Source organism: Heliangelus exortis, chromosome 1, assembly GCF_036169615.1.
Source record: "Heliangelus exortis chromosome 1, bHelExo1.hap1, whole genome shotgun sequence".
Taxonomy (NCBI): Eukaryota; Metazoa; Chordata; class Aves; order Apodiformes; family Trochilidae; genus Heliangelus; species Heliangelus exortis.
Genome location: NC_092422.1, coordinates 16247558 through 16269689, shown reverse-complemented (window position 1 = coordinate 16269689; position 22132 = coordinate 16247558). Strand labels below are relative to the sequence as shown.

Here is a 22132-nt window from a genome sequence, read left to right as displayed (position 1 = left end):
AATCAGATCAGGCAGGCATGGTTGGCCCTTGGTGAATTGAGGCTGGCTGCTCACAGGCAACTCATCTCCAAATGTGCTTCCAGATGCTGCAGAGGCAGAAGAAAGCCATCCTTGCTGATCCTTCCACTGCAAGCAGCAGCCAGGGATGCTCTACCTGGCCAAGAAGCACATACCTAACTCCAGATTAGCACTATACATGTTTTCTCTTGCCTGTTGGGAGTATCAGGCGTGGTTATGTTGGTGGAGACCTGTGGTTATCTGAGGTGAGGGAGTTTAGGAGACTAAAGACAAAACCAGACTGAATAATTCCACTTTCAAGGAACCTGTTTTTCATGGTCTGTATGCACAGACACTTGAGGCTCATGTTACTCAAAACCATTCAGCACTCATTCGGGCTCTCCTTGTTTTGCATGTGAAAATCCAGGCTTTCACAAAGTTTGACTTAATTCTCCTGCAGTCTTCTAAACCCCCAATCTACCAACACCCTACGTTATTTCCTAGTAGCAGCAAAGATGTCTATGATAAAGATGATACTACCACCTTAGGTGACAAACCATGGGGGGTTCCCCTATTTTTTCATTTCCCATCATCTTAACTCTATGGAATTCCTTTGCTTCTACAGTTTTTATTCGAACAATATCATGATCCCCCTTCCTGCACTCATGAGAGCCAATATCCTGCCCTCAGGCCCTAAGAGCTCTGGTCAGCCCGGGAGCATGGGTGCACACCTAAGCCAGGGATGGGGCACTGGGACCAGGGGCCGGAGCTTGTCCTCCTTCCGCAGGACGGGAAGGGGAGCCCAGCGGCAGGGAGTGGTCCCTGCTGTCCTTCCCTTTAAATACTGTGGGAAATACTAGAAACACTGCTGGGAATCGTAAACCATGGAGTGATGTTTTGTGTTTTTTGGTTGTTTTACAGCAATCTCTCTCTGTAAATAAACAGCTACAGGCAGTAAAAATTCAGCTTTAGAGACATGATTTTTTTTTTCTCTTCAAATTGCAATTGACCTGCTCAGCTGCTGGCTGTACTGCATCCTGAAAACCGGTAACCTGTGGCTTGGGGCGGCATTAGCTTTTCAGTTTGTTTGCACAGCACCCACAGACAAGAAAAGAAAAATCTCTTTTTTGAGAACCGAGGCTCAGAGCAGACAAGTGGGTCCGAGGCTCACGCCTCACTCTCACACCAGCTTTACTATGTTTGCCTCAACTCTCTGGAAGTTCACAGCCTCACTCGGCACCTGGAACCACGCTGGGCGCCCGGAGACCGCTGCCTCCCCCCCCGGCCTCCCTCCTCCCCTTCACAGCCTCAGTCCAGCGGCGGCCGGACCCGGGACACCCCGCGGGGTCACTTCGCGGCACAGCCGGGTGGCCGAGGGCCCTTCCGCGGCGGGGGCTGCCGCAGCCCCAGTCTGCCGGGCTCGGTCGCCGTCTCCGGCAGAGCCAGAGGCAAACGCGTTTTGCAGGGGGACGTTCTCGCTGCTCGACCTCCCTGGGCTCCCAGGCGCGAGAGCTCCTTCCCCGCGCCCCGCGGCTCGTTCCGGGGGGAGGAGAGGGGAAGGCAGCGCTGGACGCAGCCGCTCGGGGCCCGCCCGGCCCTTCCCGCGCCTCCCGCGGGGCGGTGAGCGGGCCCGGGGCCGCGCAGGCCCGGAGGAAGCCCCGGCCCCCCGCTCGCAGCGGGCGCGGTCAGAGGTGCTCGGCGGGTCTCAGCGGTGGGGCCATGGGGAGCCGGGGGCCGCTGCTGCCGCTGCTGCCGCTGCTGATGGGCTCCGCGCTGCCGCTGCTGGGGGCGGCGGACCCCGTTAGTGCCGAACGGAGCCTGGCGTGGGGCCCCGGGCTGGAGGCGGGGCTCGTCCTGCCCGTGCGGTACTTCTACATCCAGGCGGTCAGCGCGGCCGGACGCAACTTCTCCCGCTCCCCGCCAGGTACCGTGCGTGTGCCCGGGGGCGGGCAGGGGCGCGGGAGGGAGACCCTGCCCGGGGCTGCCGTTTCCCCTGAGGAGCTGCCCATCTCTTCCCTCTTCTTTTTTTTCTCCTTTCCCCATCCCCTTTCTTCCCCCTTCCCAGCCCTTGCTGTGCCGGAGCCGTCCCACATCGCTCGGGACGGGCAGGCGCAGTGGTGAGCGGAGCCCATGGACAGACCCTCTGCTTTCTCTTGGTACAGCTGAGTGCATCCTTCTGTAGGGCTCTGTGTTTCACACGTAGCCTCCTCTGAACAGAATGTGGTTTACAATAAGAAACCAGCAGTCTCAGAATGAACTACTGCTCCTGCAGCTGGCGGGTGTACGGAATCCCACCCCCCTGTTCGGAAGTGCTAATGTAATTATCTTTAATGCTACACACACACCAGTTGGTTAAAGTTTCTGTCTCGGTGAGCATGGCATTCTGGGCTCCGCTATCTTGCTGCTGCTCCGTTAAGAAGGAGTAATTACCATCTCTTGTTTACTCAGCACAAGCACAAGCCATGTGTCCCATGACATTTCCTCAGGGTGGGGAGCTGGGTTTTGTTCTCACAGTCCAGCAGTACGCAGCCAGTCAGCTGTCTTCTGCTTCAGGTTAATTCCACACACTCGTTCTGTGTTTATATTTTTATTTTGGAATAAAAATAACTTCTACAGATTTCATAATGAAGATAAGCTGCCCCGTGTAAGTCCTGTGTTGCTCATTTATATAAGGGTAGAGCTTATTATCATAGAATCACAGAATGGCTGAGGTTGGGAGAGATCCTCTACTCTACCTCCTGCTGTGGGCAGGGACTCCTCTCATCTAGTCAAGGCTGCCAAAAGCCTCCTCCAGCCTGGCTCTGGACACCTCTAGGGAGGGGACATCCACAAGTTCTCTGGGTGATCTGTTCTAGAGTCTCACCACCCTCATACTGAAGAACTTCCTAATATCCAGTCTAAACCTGTTCTCAGTTTAAAACCCTTTCCCCTTGTCCTGTTGCTGAACACTCTTATGAAAAGTCCCTCTCCAGCCTTCCTGTAGGTTCCCTTCAGGTACTGGGAAGCCACTATAAGGTCCCCCTGGTGTCTTCTCATCTTCAGGCTGAACAATCCCAGCTCCCTCAGCCTCTCCTCATAGCAGAGGTGCTCCAATCAGTCCCTCCAGTCTCCAGTTGGACATCAAGCCATTATCACAACTCTCTGAGTGCAACCTTCTAGGCAGCTCCTTATCCACCAAGTGGTCCATCCGTTGTATCCATATCCCTCCATCTTAGAGACAAGGATGTCATCTGGGACAGTGTCAAACACCTTGGACAAGTCCAGAAAGATGATGTCAGTCGCTCTTTCCACATCTACCAGAGCTGTAGCTCTTGTCATAGAAGGCCACCAAATTTGTCAGGCATGGTTTGCCCTTTAGTGAAGCCTTGATGGCTGTCACCAATCACCTTGTTGTTTTTCACGTGCCTTAGTACAGATGCCAGGAGGATGTAGTCCATGATTTTACCTGGCACAGAGGTGAGACTGACTGGTCTGTAGGTTCATAGGTTTTCTTTGCTCTCTTTTTTTAAGAATGGAAGTTATGTTTCCCCTTCTCCTATCTGTGGGAACTTCTCCAGACTGTCATGACTTCTCAAATATGATGGCTAGTGGCCTAGCGACTTCAGCCACCAGTTCTTTTAGGAGCTGTGGATGTATCTCATCAGGCTCCATGGGCTCGTGCACTTTCAGGTTCTCTAGAACTTTCAGGTTCTTAGGTTCCCAGACCTGATCTTCACTTACTCTGGGTGGTTCTCTACTCTCCTGGACCCAGTCATTGCCCTCCATGACTTGGGTGCTGTGGCTCAAGTGGTTACCAGTGAAGTCTGGTTATTTTGCTCTGTATTATTTACCATTCATATAGATGGTGCCAAGAGGATATCTACCAAGTACACATAGGCTCTTCATGTCCTGCAGTTAGAAGGCTTGTGGAATTATGGAATAGACATATATTGTACAGTGCATGTCTTCAGTCTGACATAACCCCAAATACTTCAGGTCTGGGTTTTCCCCAGCTGCAGCTGCAACTTGGTGCTGGGTGGCAGCACAGTTTTGTAATGGCACTGGAGGATGCAACTGCATGCTTTCTGCCCATGCATCAGAGGCTGGTGTGAGCCTCACAGGGAGAGTCTTGGGTTCAAACAACAGGTTGCTAAAGGTAAAGAGGTGTGAAGCTCAGGTGGATTCATGCTAGTTTAAACCCTCCAAGATAAAGTGATTGGATGTGGGTACCGAGAACCTAGTTTTGACCTGGTGTGTTTATGTATGTATGTGCTTATATTAACAAATCTAGTGTCTTTGGGAATGTTTCCAGGTCCCGATGCCATCTGGCATGGAGTGATCTCCATTCATACTGAGACATTCTGTAGTCTCCAAACCAAGGCAGTGTGTCCGTACTGTCCACAGGGAAGAGCTCCTGGCTCAGCCAGTGCTAACTGCTGAGCCATGCCAAGAGTTATTTAGGAGACTGCCAAGTATCTTTTAACATCGTGGTGCAGTTGATCATATTCTAGTGCTTAATGTATTGACATGGCCTATAAATTTCAGTACTTAAATGATTTAAAATATTTAAGTTATATTTGTAAAATGTTAGAAAGTGTTACAATTAATAGTATTTCCTGAGGCACTGCTGTCCAGCATAAATTAAATATATCTCACAATATCTCTGCTGGGATAGCTAACTGAATCCACATTATTGCCTCCACTGCATGAACAAGAATAATACAATCAGAGCAGGAGAGCTTAAGTTAAGACTTCATTTGTAAAACTTGTCCCAGTCTTAGTAAATTATGTTTCGTATGGAATTTTTAGGATTTGAGTCAAGCAGCTCAGTACTTACTAGCATCCAATATGAAACATTTATAGGATAATTGGTAGATTTTTCAATCAAGATGAGTTTTCCAAGTGTGAAGTTTAATCACCAGAATTACTGTGCACCACTGCACATCACACAGTAGTTTCAGCCTACAGCCTGTAACTCTTTGACCTATTTTTTTGTTTCCCACAAAGTGTGGGCTTTTGTGGTGGTGACACTCAACTTCCTACCATGATCTATATTTCTTTGTTCCTGCATATAGGCTCTCACATCTGTTTCTCTTATTTATATACTGCTCACAGGTGTCCATTCTGTCAAGTGCTAAGTAAACCCATTTTCTTCAGCTGTCTCTTTGTTGACTGTCCTACCAATTTCCATCTGTGAAAATAACGAGTAATTACCTCATGACTTGCTCAGGATTCAAAGGCTTCTTCATTCAAATAATACTATGTGATAGTCATGTGGAGAGGATGCTTGGCTTAAGTTGGCTGCTTTTAAGCAAATAGGTGGTTGTGACCAGCAGTAACATTTAGAGGCACAGATGTCCATTGCTTTCAGAGAGTTATTTATGGAATCCCTTGCCAGATTCAAAAGGAGAGGACACACTCCTGCACTAAGACCTAGATCAGTGTTTAGTTGAATGAGGAACAAAAATTGTCACCATTGAAGGAATGGCTCTTTCTTCTTATTTGGACTATAGCTCCACACTGTCCTCATGCAGAAGACCACTCATGAGGAAACCATCTTCCTGATGTGTTCTTCTCAGGCCTTACAAAAATTTTACCACAGTCTTAATGTGTTTGTGCTGGTACCATGTTTTGAGTCTTCAGAGTCTCTAAAGTTTCTTTACTCTGGTAGAATGAAAAGCAGATACTCTGGTCATAAAAATATGGCTCACCCAAGAGGAAATGAATAAACTGCTGTAACAACTGTCAGATCTGGGTGTGTTATCCTCGTTTAATAAAACTGTTCCAAAGTCTTAACCACAGGGGCCAAAGCATTTGCAGTGTCATCCTAGCAAGCTCATTAATCTTCTTTGTAATCAAAATCCAAGAGAAGTCTCATTCCATCAGAATCAATGTGTTTACTTCTGAAGAATAAATCCTTCCTGTTGCTTTCTCAGCTGTCTCATATTCAAGGCTTTCCCCTCCCACCTCATGAATGGTCTATCCTACCAGCAGGAAATCAAAAAAAGATGTCAGGAGGCCTGTAGCAATGAACAAGGAGCCTTGAACTAAACACAGACAGAAGAAGGAACTGTACAAGAGGTAGAACCAGGGGCAGGTTACCCAGGAGGAATATAGAGATGCTGTTTGATGAAGCAGGGATGGGGTTAAGAAAGCCAAAGCTCATCTGGAGTTGAATCTGGAGAGGGATATGAAGGGCAAGAAGAAAGGATTCTACAAGTACATCAACAGCAAAAGGAGTCTAGGGAAGATGTGAGCCTACTGCTGGATGGACCAGGGCACTTGGTGTTTTGGGTTGATGTGGTGCTGTTTTTCTGGTAGCTGGGGGGGTGTCAGAGAGTGGCTCCTGTGAGAAGCTGCTGAAAGCTCCCCTGGCTCCAAAAATCCAGCCCCACCTGTGGCTAATTTTGAGCCCATTTGTGACAATGGATACTATTCAAGAAAGGGAAACAAGAGACTGTAAGCAGAGGAGAGAAGGAGAGAGCAATGCTGGAACCAACGTCAGTGAGAAATGAGGGGGGAGAAGGTGCCAGAGCAGAGGTTCCCCTACATCCTGTGGTGAGATGACAGGCTGTCCTCTTGCAACCCATGGAGGAGCATGGTGGAGCAGCCTGTGAAGGATCATGGTGGAACAAATGTGGACCTGCAGCCTGTGGAGAAAAATGATGGAGCAGATGTGGATCTGCAGCCATGGAGGACCCCATGCCAGGGGAGGTGACCATTCCGAAGCAGAGGTGACTCTGCGGGCAGCCCAGGCTGGAGCAGTTCCTGAGGGACTGCACCTCCTGGAAGGGACTCATGGCAGAGGGGGTCACGAAGGACTCTCCTGTGGGAGGGATCCTGCACTGGAGTAGGGGGAAACTGAGGAATCCTTCTCCCAGAGGGGGAAGTGGCAGAAAACACTCTGTGAAGGACACACCATAAACCCCACTCCCTGACCCCTGTGCTGCTGAGGGGGAGGAGGTAGAAAGATCAGGAACAAAGTAATTTGGGCTCGGGAAGAAGGGAAAGGTGGGGTAAGGTATTTAAGCTCTGGTTTTGTTTTCTCTTAGCCCTGTTTTGATTTGCTTAATGATAAATTAAATTGATTTTTTTCTTAAGTTGAGTCTGTTTTGCCTGTGACCATAACTGGTGACTGAAACCCTCCTGGTCCTTGTCTTGACCCACAAGGTTTTAGGTGGATTTCCTCTTCACCATCCTGAAATGGGGGAAGGGCAGTCAGCAGTCATGTGTCCTTTGTTATTGGCCAGGCCTAAAACCTGGCCAAATGACACAAAAGGTTAAGGGACTAAAATGCCTTCTTTGCTTTAGTCTTCACTGGTAAGACCAACCTTCAAGAAACCCAGGTCCCCGAGACCAAGGGGAAGGTCTGGCACAAGGAACACCCACCCTTGGTGGAGGAGGATTGGGTTAGGGAACACTCTGCGGTGCCTGTGGTGTGCTGAGGGAGTTGGCTGCTGTCCCTGCAGGGCCACTGGTGGTCATCTTTGAAAGGTTACAACAAACAGGAAAGGATCCTGAAAACTGGCAAGGACAGTCACATGAAATTCAATCTGAACACAACAAAAAGGTTTTTTTACCGTGAGGGTGGTCAAACAAGAGAGCAGATTACCCAGAGAGATTGTAAAGCAGAAGAGAGGGTATGTTCAGCCCTGAGAGATTCTTCAGCTCACAGACATTGACCATATGTTTATTTATAGAGGGATCCAGTCTGACAGCAATAGCTGGAAGAATCTGAGTTGCCCAGGGTGACTGTTCCCATTGTGAAGAGTCATGGCATCTATTGTCAGGAAACACACATCTGATGAAATCATAAGGATTCTGCCTTATTAAATCTGGAGACTGCTGCACAGAAATTGTGTTGAATCCTATGTCAAGATGCAGTGCTTTATGGAAGATGTGATTGATTGTTAAATCACTTTCGTTCTTATACACTATATTGGTTTATTTTCACTCACCTATTCATGGATGTAAAGCATGTTTAGATATGGATTGTGTAGACAAAACTTCAATATCTTGGTCTTCCAGTGCTATTGGAACACATTCAGACTTCAGCAACATTTTATCTAGATTTTTCCAGTTCATTTCTTTCTGTTACCACTGCTTTGTGGTAACATTAATTATATTTGTTTTGTTTGCAATTGTTAGACTATAACATTTTGTGAATAATCTCTCTGTTTTGAAGAGGGGATGACCACTTGTGACAGAAATAAGGGAATATGACAGGCTTATGTTTATTCATATTCAGGTTGTCCACAAATATTCCATAACCAGTTAAAAAATTACAGTGTGTTAATGGTGGTAATCTTTCAGCAGAGGTCAGACAGATATCCAGGTAACATCTCTATTCCTATTCTTTTATCCCTGCTTTTCAGTAGCTGGGACTTTAAATTTGCAAGACAGTCAGCTGCAGCCCAAAGGTGAACAATTTCTATCTGGCTCCTGCATGCTGCAACTGCCTTTCCACAAGCTGGCAAGTATTCTTCTCTCCTCTTATTTTAACTTGGTTTCCTATCTCTCTTACCCTAGAGGAAATTTTTGTTCTTCAGAGCACTAACTAAATATTAAACCTAATCTTTGCTTCAAAAGAGCCTTTTTTTTTTAGCCTTTTATTCTATGTTGTAATCATTGTTTAACTTTTTATCTCCATCTAAAGGATTTCCCCTTATTAGGGGTGTGATGATCAAGAAAATCTGGTAGGGAGATCTTCCATCACTGGAAATCCATTTTGCCAACTTGCTATGCTAAAAAATTTTCCAGTGCAAAGTTAAATTAAGGTCTATGGACATAATCCAGTAGAGTTTGCTGTCACCTTTATTTTATGTAGTGATTTTAATAGCTTAAAGTGCTTTTATCTGGTTTTATTTTCCTCTTTTCAGGAAAAACACAGTTTAAAGTGGTAATTACAGCACTTTCTCCTAAAGAAGTCACCAGAATTTACACCCCTCGCCCTTTGGATAGAAATGATGGCACATTTCTTATGCGTTATCGGATGTATGGAAGTGTCAGAAAAGGGTTAAAAATTGAGATACTTTATGGGGACCAGCATGTAGCTCAATCTCCTTATATTTTGAAAGGTAAGGGTATTTTTTTTTTCATTTATGTAATATATGATGGTAGCTACAGAGATGTTATGGACTAGTTTACTGCCAGAGGAAGAGGTGTGAAATTAGACTTTTTGTTTTCCCTTGTTTCTGTAGCCTCCTCAGAAATATTCTCCTTATACTGAGAAGTAAGCAGTGACAATCTCTATACATTGCCAATTACAGGACTTAGATGCATAAGCATGTAGATTGTGGCCCCTGAGGTTAAGGTGATGTGATGTGTCTGGACATCTCCTCTTCCCTCTTGCATAAGGAAATAGATCTTTGCAGATTTGATTGGTAATAAGAGAGCAATGCTTGTATTTTTTAAAGTTTTCAAGGGGCCATTCAATTAACCATTGTGTTGTTTTCATCTAAACTAGAAATTATTACCTTCAAAAACAAGGAGCTTGTGTTGTTCCCTTCACTTTATAATTCAGATGTCAATGATTTCTAAAAATTGTGATCCTTCATAGCAACAAAGACAGTACTTCTTTAACCTGGCAATATTTAACTTTCTCTCAAGTAGTCCAGTTTAATTCAGTGTATGTTTATACTGGAACAACTATATAAAAGCAAGGAAAACAAGGTAAATTATTTTCTCATTCCAGATCTACTTCTTTGACTTCCTCCTCTTGCTCTCAAATGGACAGCTGTTTAGCAGAGAAAAAGATAATACAAAGCTACTTCTCTGGAGACTCTTGTTTCAGTTCACTTCTACTTCTTCTAACCAGAATTTGGTTATGTTTTTTTAAAATATAATAATCTAAATGAAAACTTGAATTCAAACTGAAAGAAAACTGTCCTGGGTCTTCCAACTAGGAGCATGCCTTCTTTCTGCTGGTGCATATTTGCCAGCACCTATGAAACTATGACTAAGGACAGAATCTGTTTTGATTATAAGTCAATGAAATAAAGGCTTTTTTTCTTTTTTTACACCCTGTGAGGCTCTTACTTATTCCTAAGCCTTCTGCTGCCAAGGGGCAGAAAGAATAGTTGACTGTACATCAAGGAAAACACCTTGTGCCAGAGGTAAATACTACTGTATGGAAGTTCTGGATTAGGCTAACACTGAAGCTCTAATAGATGAGCTTTGGTGACTATGGACAGTTAGAATCATTCTGAACACTCTATGTGGTCTGCAGATAGCACAATAATGAAGCATCATTTTGCTGATAAATTTTAACATGATAATGAAAAATTGTAGTATTTTTGAAAAGAGAAGAATGCTGCTGTTTTCTCAGTTACACTGCTAATCCCCAGACATGTCATAGGGAGGGTGATTTCCCCAGAAAAATGTTAGGAAATGTTAAAAAAAAATGTCACATGCATTTATTTGCTTAAGTATTGGGGAAATTATCGTTGATGTAGAATCACAAATATAGACTCTCAATGCTTTGTTTTCTGCAGGACCAGTTTATCATGAATATTGTGACTGTCCTGAAGAAGACCCTGAGACCTGGCAGAACATTATGTCTTGTCCATCCCAAGAGCCTCAGATTACAAAGGACTTCATGTCTTTTCCCACCATTGACCTTCAGCGAATGCTTAAGGAAATCCCAACAAAATTCAGCCAGACAAGAGGTGCTGTTGTCCATTACACTATTCTCAATAATCACATCTACCGTCGTTCCTTAGGGAAATATACAGACTTCAAAATGTTCTCTGATGAAATGTTCCTGTCACTGGCAAGAAAGGTAACAGTTTCCATTATTTAAGACTATTAAGGCATGTTCTAATAGGGCAATGCTGCATTTATTATTGTATCTTCAGATTCATATTTCCTGAAGTAAGATTTGACTTGATGTTTTTCCATCAAGATGACAGTTTGTCTTTAAGGACCAAGCTGTAACTGATGTGTGGGGTTTGAGCTTGGCAGCACTGAAATTGCTAGGAAAGCTGTAGGGGCTAAGGCCTGGTTCTGTCCCCCTTTTTCTCTCTCTGTGAGTGTTCCTTTCATACTTGCTTCCAGGGCAGAAACTTGAAACTCACACCTTAAGCTCAGCTAGTTCTGTATTATCTCGTAGTTGTATTGATTCTGTATGATGCAAGAGAAAGGAACAGCTTCTGTCTTTGGGTTATTATCCTTTCTTGGGTGTATGTTTAGGTTCATCTTCCTGATGTGGAGTTTTATCTGAATGTTGGAGACTGGCCAGTAGAATTTCGGAAGGCTAATGATACACCTGGTCCCATACCTGTCATTTCATGGTGTGGCTCTGTGAATTCAAGAGATATTGTCCTTCCAACATATGATGTAACCCACTCAACTCTGGAAACTCTACGTGGTGTCACAAATGATCTCCTTTCTATTCAAGGAAATACAGGTAAATTAGAGATCATAGTTTTCAAAAGGGAATTTGTAAATTCCATCAAGGCAGCAAGTTGCTTTCAAATAATGCATTGAATTCTTCAGTTTACAAGTGCCTTAGGAGGTCTCTTAACACAAGAAGTTAATCTTCACAGCTAAGCAGGTGTTTAATAGGCATTTAGAGTCAAAATTTAAGAAGCAGTGAATTTTAACTTAAAGTTATCCAGGAAATAGCTACTGTGACTTGCCAAAAAACAAGTAAATATAATTAAAATGCCTTTCTAAGTGAAGGACTTGAATGTGCTTCTTCCAATCCAATAGTAATCCTTTTCCTGACCTTGATGTGACCCAGTGTTCTGTTAACATAATAATGAATTTGAATCCTGAAAGAAGTGAACTGGTACCATGTTGCAGCCTCTTTAAAATAAGAAAATGATGTCTGTATAAAGAAATACCTCATAGTGAGATTTTATGAGTTGTTTTTCTAGATTTAAAGAGTCAGTTTTACTGACAGATGTTAAATCATCAGTTTGAAGCACTCCATTGATTTAGCATAGCTGCTTTTCCAAATAGGACACAATAAAAGCCTACTCCACTTTAGTAGGTCCATTAAGGAAATTTCCAGCAGAAGGATGAGGAAGGACGTACATTTAATGTTTTTTAAAGCAGGCAGTAAGCAAAGATTAAGTCTTTCAGGCTCTTGCTAAGTATCTTAGAGGCCCTTTGTTTTTCCTTTTTAAGTCAGCATTAAGTGAGTCCTCAAAGACCTAAGTAAATGCCTGGGTAACAGAAGTGGATTTTACTAAAGAAGTGTTGGTTATTGTGGCAGGCTTTATGGATGTGGATGGAGAATTACTTTTATTATTATTATTTTGCTGGTATAATTTCATTATAATACCCTCTGTAGCTTTCAAGACATTTCAAGTTAATTAAAGATAGAATTGTTGAGTGGAAAAGCAATTCTCTGGTTTTGTAAGTGGTTCAGTTTCTCATCCCAAAATTCACCTGGGAGTTTAAACCCTATGATTAATGAGTGATTATGAATTCACTACAAGAAATCATGCCTGGTTTTCCACGTGTCCGAGTGTAATGCCACTGTCATAGCAAGTTCCTTGTTTGCACTAAACATGTCATTTTATAAACATATAAACATTTTATTACTGTTTGCTTTTTTCTTATTGCACAATGATCGTAGGCCCATCCTGGGAAAACAAAACTGAGCAAGCTTTATTTAGAGGTCGAGACAGCAGAGAAGAACGTCTCCATCTTGTCAAGTTATCCAAGGAAAATCCAGAACTACTAGATGCTGGAATAACAGGATATTTCTTCTTCAGAGAAAAAGAAAAAGAACTGGGAAAGGCTCAGCTGATGGGCTTCTTTGACTTCTTTAAGGTGGCAAGCTAATTACAGTCTTGGGTTAATTTTGCTGTCACGTTCATATCAACTGAAAAGACTTGTTCTAATTCCATTCAGTAAACAAAACTGTGCTACACTGGGAACACTGGTGGATGGATGTGGAGTGGATAGACCACCTCTAATCAAAATCATAGTGTGACACACTTTGAAGGAAAGCCACTGTAGTTCTATTCATGTAGTCTCATAGAGTTCTTGGAGTTTTGTTTTGTTTTAATAGATTAATAAATTTTATTTCTCACCATCAGGGTTTCTTTTATTTGGGGCAAATATGGAAGCAATGGACACAACTAATGTCCTTTTAAAGTATAATATGAATGTCAGAAAGAGTCCTTTGAGTAACAAGTTAGAAAAAGAGAGAGGTTCCACTGCAACAGAGGTTTAAAATGTAAACGGGACAGAGTCCTGTAAAAAGCAACTATAGTGTATGTCAACTGAAGTTCTGTTCCAGAGATTAATATATCACAAATGATGTAACAGACAAGAGCATCTGCCAGAGCAATACATTCATGGTTACTTTTAGCATGTTTCAGATTATTTTATATTTTAGCTATAATAACAACAATAATACATGTTTCAGATTATTCTACATAAGAATTTAAAATTAAGTCAGAATAAATTTACTCTTTTTTGAATTTAAGCATAGATTAGGTTTTTTCTACCTCTTGCTCTGTCCCAGGATAATGTAACACAATACCCATCAGGCAGTTCATGTAACACAAAGGTTCTTTACTGTTAATCTTGGGTTGAAAGCAAATCCTTTTTCCATTGTATTATCTCAAACACCATGAAACTATACTTAATTGACACTAAAGCAGGTTTGACAATGAGAATTAATAAGAACAATCATGTCTTGCCTATAAAAATTATTTTTTTATAAGTGTTTCTAATCTGACTCACAAGTTTTCACCATTTTTTTCTCTGTCTGCATATTGTAGTACAAATACCAAGTGAATGTAGATGGGACTGTAGCAGCTTACAGATTTCCATACCTCTTGCTGGGTGACAGCCTGGTATTGAAGCAAGATTCCCAGTACTATGAACACTTTTATATTGGATTAAAACCATGGAAACATTATGTTCCAGTGAAGAGGAACTTGGGGGACTTGTTAGAGAAAATAAAATGGGCTAAGGTAAGTTCCATTAGTAGTGTAAATTCAAAGTGATAAACAAACATGTAAAAAATTTATCTTGATACTCTCTTCTTTTGGTATTTCTAAATACATAATTTGTATGAACTCTACTGAGATCCTGGGATATAGGAAGTACATTTTGTTGTTTGTAGGAGATGGGAAGGCCTTAATTCAAGTAACCATCTCTGTTCAGGTAAATAGTTAAGAATTCCTTTTAGGTATGTGCAGAAGCATTTCATGAGTCAGAGCCTTAGTATACTGATTAATGCAGGTAATTTTCAAAGAAATGCCCAGAATCCTAGGTACTACTTAATTAATTCAATTGTGGTTTTTTAGGTCCTGACTAGATGAGAAGTCACTGTATGTTCTCTTTAAATGTATGAAAAATCCCTGCTCTGTAACATGCTCAGAATTAGAAGCTGGGATTCTGTAACTAAACACATTTGTACTTCAAGTTTAGCTGTTAGGTTAAAAAACGTAGGAAAAGTCTTTGTTCTGAGAGTACTGTAGCTCTTATTGAAGAATCAGATGAGGTTACTAAAGGCTATGAAACAGAAACCTAAAAAACTTGATAGAACTACATAAATTCAAGCAGAGGTGTTTTTAAAAGGAAGACATTGAATTACATTGCATGGGAGAGGACAACAGCTGTAGCTTTATCTTCTGTAAAACTAAGTATGTGTGGGAGATGTCAGAACTGATTTTGAAGAGGCTTTTTGGTTTGGACAAAACAGTAGAGCAATAATCAACTGAGTTTTAGAGTTGTACAATTATCCATGAATGCAGTAATTTTTAGCCCTAAGGTGGCAGTTGTGACTGTAAAAGTAATCCTATATTTTACAAAAAATCTGCAATTTAAAGCTTGCCTTTGCATTCTACCAGGAATTGCACATAAAATTGCAGATTTAAGTAGCCTGTTTAATAAAACTTTTTATGCTAGGCAGGCTTTCAGTAATTCGCTGATTGCTCTATTATTTTTTTTTCTCTATTTTCCAGGAAAATGATGAAGCAGCAAGAAAAATTGCTAAAGAAGGACAATTAATGGCAAGAGAATTACTTCAGCCTCATAGGTTTTACTGCTACTATTATAAAGTGCTCCAGGTTAGTACAGATCATTTTATTACTTTCCCCCAACTGTAACTGCTACTGGTGCTACAAATTTCATTTTTAGTCCTTACTTATGTCAACTGATGAACTTACGTTCATATTATTCATAGCTTAGTGTTAATAGCTTTGCTAAAACTTGCTTTTTTCTTTTTTTTAATTCCCCATCCCCACAGTCAGATCTGTTCTCAGTGTCTCTTGGTATGTGGTTTCTAATAGATGCAGGACAAAATCTGAACACAACTTTCTTCCTTGTTCCCATCATCCCCTCATGAGCTACTCTGCAGTATTACAGAACAGTGAATACATGGGAAAAAAATTCCAGAAGTATGGCTAGTAGAGTGGTAAGGGCTGAAATAGGTCAAATAGTCATTGCTTCCCTAAGAGATGCAAATCTCTAGTGAAAGAAGTTTCCGTCCTCTGAGAGTACTAATCTCTTTTTCCTGTTTTGCTGTGCAGAGTTAGAGCTCAGCTTTAGCAGCCCCAAGTTAACATATAGTTTGGAACTGTTCAGTGTACAAAAATGACAGCACTATCAGCATAGAGTGGTTAGAGGCACAAATAATGACAGTGTTGAAATTACAATTAATAATAGGACTGGGGGAAACATTAAAGGAGGTTTTCAGAGGCAATGTAGCCTTTTAGTAGGTGTGTTATAAAGACACCTTGCAAAGAGGTTGTAAACAATGACATAAGGAGCCCGGATAAAGGCAAGCTTGTGAGTGGAAGGAAGGAGGAAAACTCTGTTTCATGAATTATATGTTGGTGCTTATAGCATACTTAAATGTTGTTTACATATTTCAGAAATATGCCAAACGCCAAGCCAGCAAACCTGAAATACGGGATGGAATGGAACTTGTACCTCAGGCTGATGACAGAGACTCAGTGTGCAGCTGCCACAGGAAAAAGCCTTTAAGGGAAGATCTCTAACTGTACCGGATGGAGAAAATCACCCACTTACAATGCAAGAATTTAAATTGGAATTAAGCTGTGAAATCTAAGATACTAATGCACTAGCAAACATTCTTAGTTATGTATTTTTCTTGTATTTACATATCCTTTTTCACACTGACTCTGCTCTACAGTGTTAGTTCCCACAATTTTGTCTCCATGACCACTACCAGACAGATACTGAGCCTGTAATTGGGAGTGTCTAGGGGATTTGTTTGATGTCCTACATCATCAGAAAGAAGAGTGCAGTGCTGCTCGTGTTCCAGCTGGGACTTAGTTACCAAAGTTTTATGAGGAACCAGTCAGCCACAAAAGATCTTCATGAGTCAGTGCAAGTTATTCTAAAGGAGCATTTGCAACATACTTAAACAGTGTTACGACTTCTTCATAAAGTTTACCTCAGTGTTAGATTTTTTCTCATATACAAAACAGTTTTCTAACTAGACAAAGGAAGTTAGTATTTGAGATGCAAAGATATCAAATGTGGTGTTGCTTTAAGATTATTTTGTAGTCTATAACAGAATAAAGAACACAATTTAATAATTTAATATTAATAGTTATTCCTCAATTTGAGAGGAAAATGGAGAGAAGGGGGAAGAGCTTAGAATAATTTTATAAGCACCATTGCTGGGAATCACCAAAATTAAATGTTGCTTTGAAGTTGACTATGTAGCTATCACAATCACAGTGCTTTGAGTGCCAAGGCACCACTCTGAAGACCTGTTCCCTGACAGTGAACATGTCTCTGAATGTAGGCACAGATCCAAAGGAGAACTTACAAACTTCAAGTCAGGCCAGGTAAAATACTGGTGTGTTAGTTCAACAGAACAGTCTGCAGTATTCAAGGCTATTAAAGTTTTCACACATCTGAACTCTGTTAGTGGCCTTTTAGATTGCGTACATTTAACATCTCTTTGGAGCTAAGGGTGCCACCATTTTTTTTTAACTTGTGTTAAGAGACTATACTAAGCAACTGGGAAGCCAGTTGTTCTCCTTTGTTTGATTCAAAGCCATTTCTCCAGACAGTACCTTGCCTCCAGACTGGAGAAGAGGTCTTCAGGTCTTGCACTGAGGTTGGACAGCCAGGAAGCTCACAATACAAAATTCACTGGGCCTGAAGGAGCTGGTCATGTCATTGCAATAAAGTGTGCCTTTGGGTAAGGCTGAGGAAAAATCCTAGTCCTAGATGTGGCTCCCAGTGCCTTTGCTGATTTTTACTCAAGTTTGTCTAGTTCAAAATGAATAAACAGTCCTGGAAAGAAAGACCAGTACTCACAAGCACTCACTTCTGTAGTTCAAAATGAATAAACAGTCCTGGAAAGAAAGACTAACAAGCACTCACTTCTGTCCTCTGCATTTTCATCTTGGCTAATATAACCTGCCTGAGCAGCTTCTTACCCAGCCACACTCAGATACTGTCTTTCATGGATACCAAATTCGCCCTATGCAAAAAGGAGTAGAAATATCTTAAGACTGTGGACCCATCTAATTGCTTAGGTGCCCAAAGTTTAGTGCTCTATACTTCATGCAGTCTTCACTCTTGGTTCTACGCTGCAAGTTACTCTCATAAAATACATAAAACAACATTTCTGTACTAGAACAGGAAGAAAGAACTTCAGGTTTCTAAAGGCATTAATGCAACTGTCCATCAGTCACTTACTGCATTATACCAGTAATGAAAAAGCCTGGAACATGTTGCTCTGCCCATTGTCCTCTTTGTTCTGGTTCTAGCTCACCAAGCTGCTCTCCATCATTTACCAACAGTCCTGGCTCACTGGGGAGGTCCCAGATGATTGGAAGTTGGGGAATGTCACACCAATCCACAAAAAAGGAGGACACAGGAAACTCCAGGCCTGTCAGCCTGACCTCAGTGCCTGGCAAGGTTATGGAGCAGATCATCCTGAGGGCAATCACACAGCACCCACAGGATGGAGAGGGGATCAGACCCAGCCAGCACGGGGTTAGGAAGGGCAGGTCCTGTCTGACCAACCTGATCTCCTTTTATGATCAGGGGATCACCTGGTGGATGAGGGGAAGGCTGTGGATGTGGTCTACCTGGACTTCAGCAAGGCCTTTGACACTGTCTCTCAGAGCATTCTCCTGGAAAAGCTGTCAGCCAAGGGCTCAGACAGGAGCACTCTGTGCTGGGTTAGGAACTGCTGGAGGCCCCCAGAGAGTGGTGCTGAACGGTGCTGATCCAATTGGCAGCCGTTCACCAGTGGTGTCCCCCAGGGATCAGTGTTGGGCCCAGTTCTGTTTAATATCTTCATTGATGATTTAGATGAGGGGATTGAGTCCATCATCAGCGAATTTGCAGATGACACCAAGTTGGGGGGGGATGTGGATCAGCTGGAAGGCAGGAGGGCTCTGCAGAGGGGCCTGGACAGACTGGAGAGTTGGGCTGATTCCAACAGGATGAGGTTCAACACGGCAAAGTGCCGGGTCCTGCACTTTGGCCACAACAACCCCATGGGGAGCTCCAGGCTGGGCACAGAGTGGCTGAGAGCAGCCAGACAGAGAGGGACCTGGGAGGTTGGGTCAACAGGAAGCTGAACATGAGCCAGCAGTGTGCCCAGGTAGCCAAGAAGGCCAATGGCATCCTGGCCTGTATCAGGAACAATGTGGCCAGCAGGTCCAGGGAAGGGATTCTTCCCCTGTACTCAGCCCTGGTGAGGCCACACCTCGAGTCCTGTGTCCAGTTCTGGGCTCCTCAGTTCAGGAAGGAGATTGAGGTGCTGGAGCAGGTCCAGAGAAGAGCAAGGAGGCTGTGAAGGGACTCGAGCACAGGCCCTATGAAGAGAGGCTGAGGGAGCTGGGGGTGTTCAGCCTGGAGAAGAGGAGGCTCAGAGGAGACCTCATCACTCTCTACAACTCTCTGAAAGGAGGGTGTAGCCGTGGGGGTGGTCGGTCTCTTCTCCAGGCAGCTCTCGGTAAGACAAGAAGGCATGGTCTTAAGCTCTGTCAGGGGAGGTTTAGGTTGGATATTAGGAAAAAATTCTTCATAGAGAGGGTGATCAGGCATTGGAATGGGCTGCCCAGGGAGGTGGTGGATTCTCCGTCCCTGGAAGTTTTTAAGAAGAGACTGAATGTGGCACTCAGTGCCATGGTCTGGTAACCACAGTGGCAGTGGACTAAGGGTTGGACTTCATGATCACAGAGGTCCTTTCCAACTTGGATGATTCTGTGATTCTGTGATATGTAGTGGTTCTAATTTTATTTCACATTACAATCAGTCCTAGAACTTTGGACTATAAATATGTTCAAATCATATGACAAAATTTTCTACATCAAAATTTAGGAACAGGGTTCTCTGTGTACAGTAGTTTTTACTGTATGATATGATCTTATTGTGTGATACTATTCATTATATCCACCTGAATTTTATATTCATCAGTATTTATGAAGTGGTGTGCTCAGCAAAGACAACTGAGCATGCTAGTTGGTTGAAGCAATGATGTTTTCCAAGTCTCACACCAAAATTGGTGTTTTAAACCAAAAGTCAAAAAAATATGTTTATGGGAGGCAACAGGGAGAGACATTGTCCATATGTTAGGGTTCTTTGGAAAACTTTCCTGGCTTGAAACAGAAATCTTTCAAGCTGGAAGAAGAGTCAGATGAAATTGAAATGGTTATGAACATAAATAAGTATATTTCATCCCTCCTTTCTTCTCTCATAAGAGAGAAAAAAGTATTCTAAATTCTTCTCTTTAAAAAAAAAAACAATGTCCCTGATCTTGTAATAAGAATCCTTTCAAAGCAAACACTAGTTTGTCACAGAATGCCTTACAGATACTTGTATAACTCTGAGGCAAGAAACATCCTGAAAAATATGACTGCATTAATTTTCCTGCCAAAATTAAAAAGCAGCAGAGAGCATTGATTAAAAGTGCCCAGTCACTTGAGAAAATCTGGTTCAATTTATAACTACAGATCTTCCAAGGATAAAAGAAGGTAAGGCAAACCCTTCTCTTCTTGCCACTGGTGTTACTATATGCAATTTAAATTGTAATGAAGAGCAATCATAACAATTGCTCCTCCAGGCCAGAAAAGTTGTCAGATCTATCTTAGTGTGATGAAGGAATGAGACCTATTGGCCTGGTGTTTTACCAGAATTGCTAAATATTCAGCAAACTCTGTTTGTACAAGTGAAGTTTAATACATACATTACACAGTATTTTAAGCTACATACATACACTAGAGTTGCCATTATTCTGTAGTAGTTTTTGAACACCACTAGATCAATCTCTTATACACCTAGCATTTTTGGTAATTTAAAAAAATAATTATTATACCACAGCACTGAACTTCAGCTTTTAGAGCAAAACATAGGGCTTAAAATACAGAGTAAAATCTGTCCTGTTTTCATCAATGGTAGTTACTTACAACACACTGTAAAACTTACTACTGATCACAGAGACAGGTTTATTTGTTGGGTTTGTCCTGAAGTGCAGGTCCAATATATTCAAACAGGCATATACACAGAAGTCTCCAACTTCCAAACTGTTGGTCAATGAAGAGCCTTTACTTAATCCCCCTGAGTTCCTTATTTTGAAATCTCTCTAAATTTGACAGTAGTTTCACATAGAGAACACTTCAGAGAATTAGTCATTTTATATGTGATGTCTGTCCTAATGTTTTTAGGCACCCACATTTGGAAATAATGAGTTTCATCCTGAAATAAGTACATCATGACCTGCTGCCCATAAAAAAGGTATAAGTAGATTGTTAGACTATATTTTTTGAGATTTATCTCAAGGGAATGCACTAGTTTCATAGCAGTATTGTGCCACAGCTTCTTCGTAGATTCATAATTAAAAAACAACATGTAATCAAAGTTTGCCTGATGGAATGATAGGTTCAAGCATCCATTCTGGGAAGCATACGCCCGACATTTATTACATTAGAAGGTGAATTATTTAGCTAGGGAGGCAGAGCTGACAGAGAAAACATATATCACCTGTTTGAGCATGTTTGAGAAGCTTGCAAAGAAATTATATTAAGGAAAAGAAGCATTACATAAACCTAGGATATTATCAGCTCCTTAAGCTTAAGCTTAGGTTTTCAAAACAGTGCTCCAGAAGGGCAGTGAAGTGCAAGATTTTATATAAATATTGGTTTAAGTTCATGGAATTTACCTATCAGAATCTTGCCTGTGAACACTTTATAGAGGTGATATGAGAAATAATGCTTGGCTTTTGAGTTGTTAATAATGGAAGAAAACCTGTGCTGTACAGAGTTACTATTTTGTGTTTTGCTGTAAGAATAATGTAAAAGGAGTTATTTTGCATGTCTGTTTGTAGACATCTGAGACAGTAGCACATGGCTTAATCTAGTCCCATCCTGTAAGTGGTGACAAGAGATGTATTAGCAAGAGCGTGGCCAGCAGGCTAAGGGAAATGTTTCTTCCCTTCTGTCTGGCTGTAGTGAGACTGAAACTGGAGCCATGTGTTCAGTTTTGGCCTTCCCTATATAGGAAATACATTGATATAATGGAGGAGGCCCAGCTGAGGACCACCAAGGTGATAAAAAGGTTACAAGGAGGAGCTGAGTGAGCAGGGTTAGGTCAGCCTTAAAAAGAGAAGGAAAGGGAAATATTATTCTGCTAAACTCTGAAGGGAGGGTGTAGAAAAGATGAAGCCAAACCTCTTTGAGGTGCACAGCAGAAGGCCTACAAACAATAGACATAAGCTGCAGTATGGGAAATTCCAATTAGATAAGGGAAAAAAGTCTTCACACTGATATCCCCAAAGAGAGGAAGCTTGGCCTTCATGACTTCCAGATGTTCATTATTCTCTGCACTGCACTTTAGTCATATAACAAGCATTTATCTAGTCACATAGCAGAAGGATAAAAACATCCAGCTCCTGAGTGTGTCCAAGAGGCATGTAGCCTTTCTTCTGACACTTGATAATATTCATGTTTATGTCTCCCTTGGTAACACTAAGTTTTGCAGATATTTTAATGTTGCCTTACAAGGCTGTAAATTTATATATTACTATATTATTGCTATATATACTACAATATACCATAGTCATGCAAATATACCATAGAAATGCAGTACACAGAGGATTTGACAGAAACAGGATAGATACATTGATTTGACATTAACATGCTTGGACTGATTCAAAGTGCAAATCCTGCTCTTTCAAGAAGCTGAATATATA

The 22132-nt window shown here is 42.0% G+C and overlaps 1 protein-coding gene across 1 annotated transcript; it reads left to right on the top strand.

Moving 5' to 3' along the window:
• Positions 1–1565: 1565 nt before the first annotated feature.
• Positions 1566–16516, top strand: POGLUT3 (protein O-glucosyltransferase 3). The gene is made up of 8 exons (XM_071734959.1): positions 1566–1921; positions 8856–9053; positions 10470–10756; positions 11167–11383; positions 12563–12759; positions 13719–13913; positions 14910–15014; positions 15822–16516. Exons 1-8 carry the CDS (start codon positions 1717–1719, stop codon positions 15945–15947), a joined length of 1530 nt encoding a protein of 509 aa, XP_071591060.1. The 5' UTR covers positions 1566–1716; the 3' UTR covers positions 15948–16516.
• Positions 16517–22132: the final 5616 nt, after the last annotated feature.

What these genes read in the sequence shown, in the direction of transcription:
- POGLUT3 (XM_071734959.1), top strand. Translation starts at nt 1,717, where the DNA reads ATGGGGAGCCGGGGGCCGCTGCTGCCGCTGCTGCCGCTGCTGATGGGC. An exon ending in GCTTCTTTGACTTCTTTAAG is followed by an intron (nt 12,760 to 13,718) that starts GTGGCAAGCTAA and finishes TGCATATTGTAG; the next exon opens with TACAAATACCAAGTGAATGT. An exon ending in AGAAAATAAAATGGGCTAAG is followed by an intron (nt 13,914 to 14,909) that starts GTAAGTTCCATT and finishes TCTATTTTCCAG; the next exon opens with GAAAATGATGAAGCAGCAAG.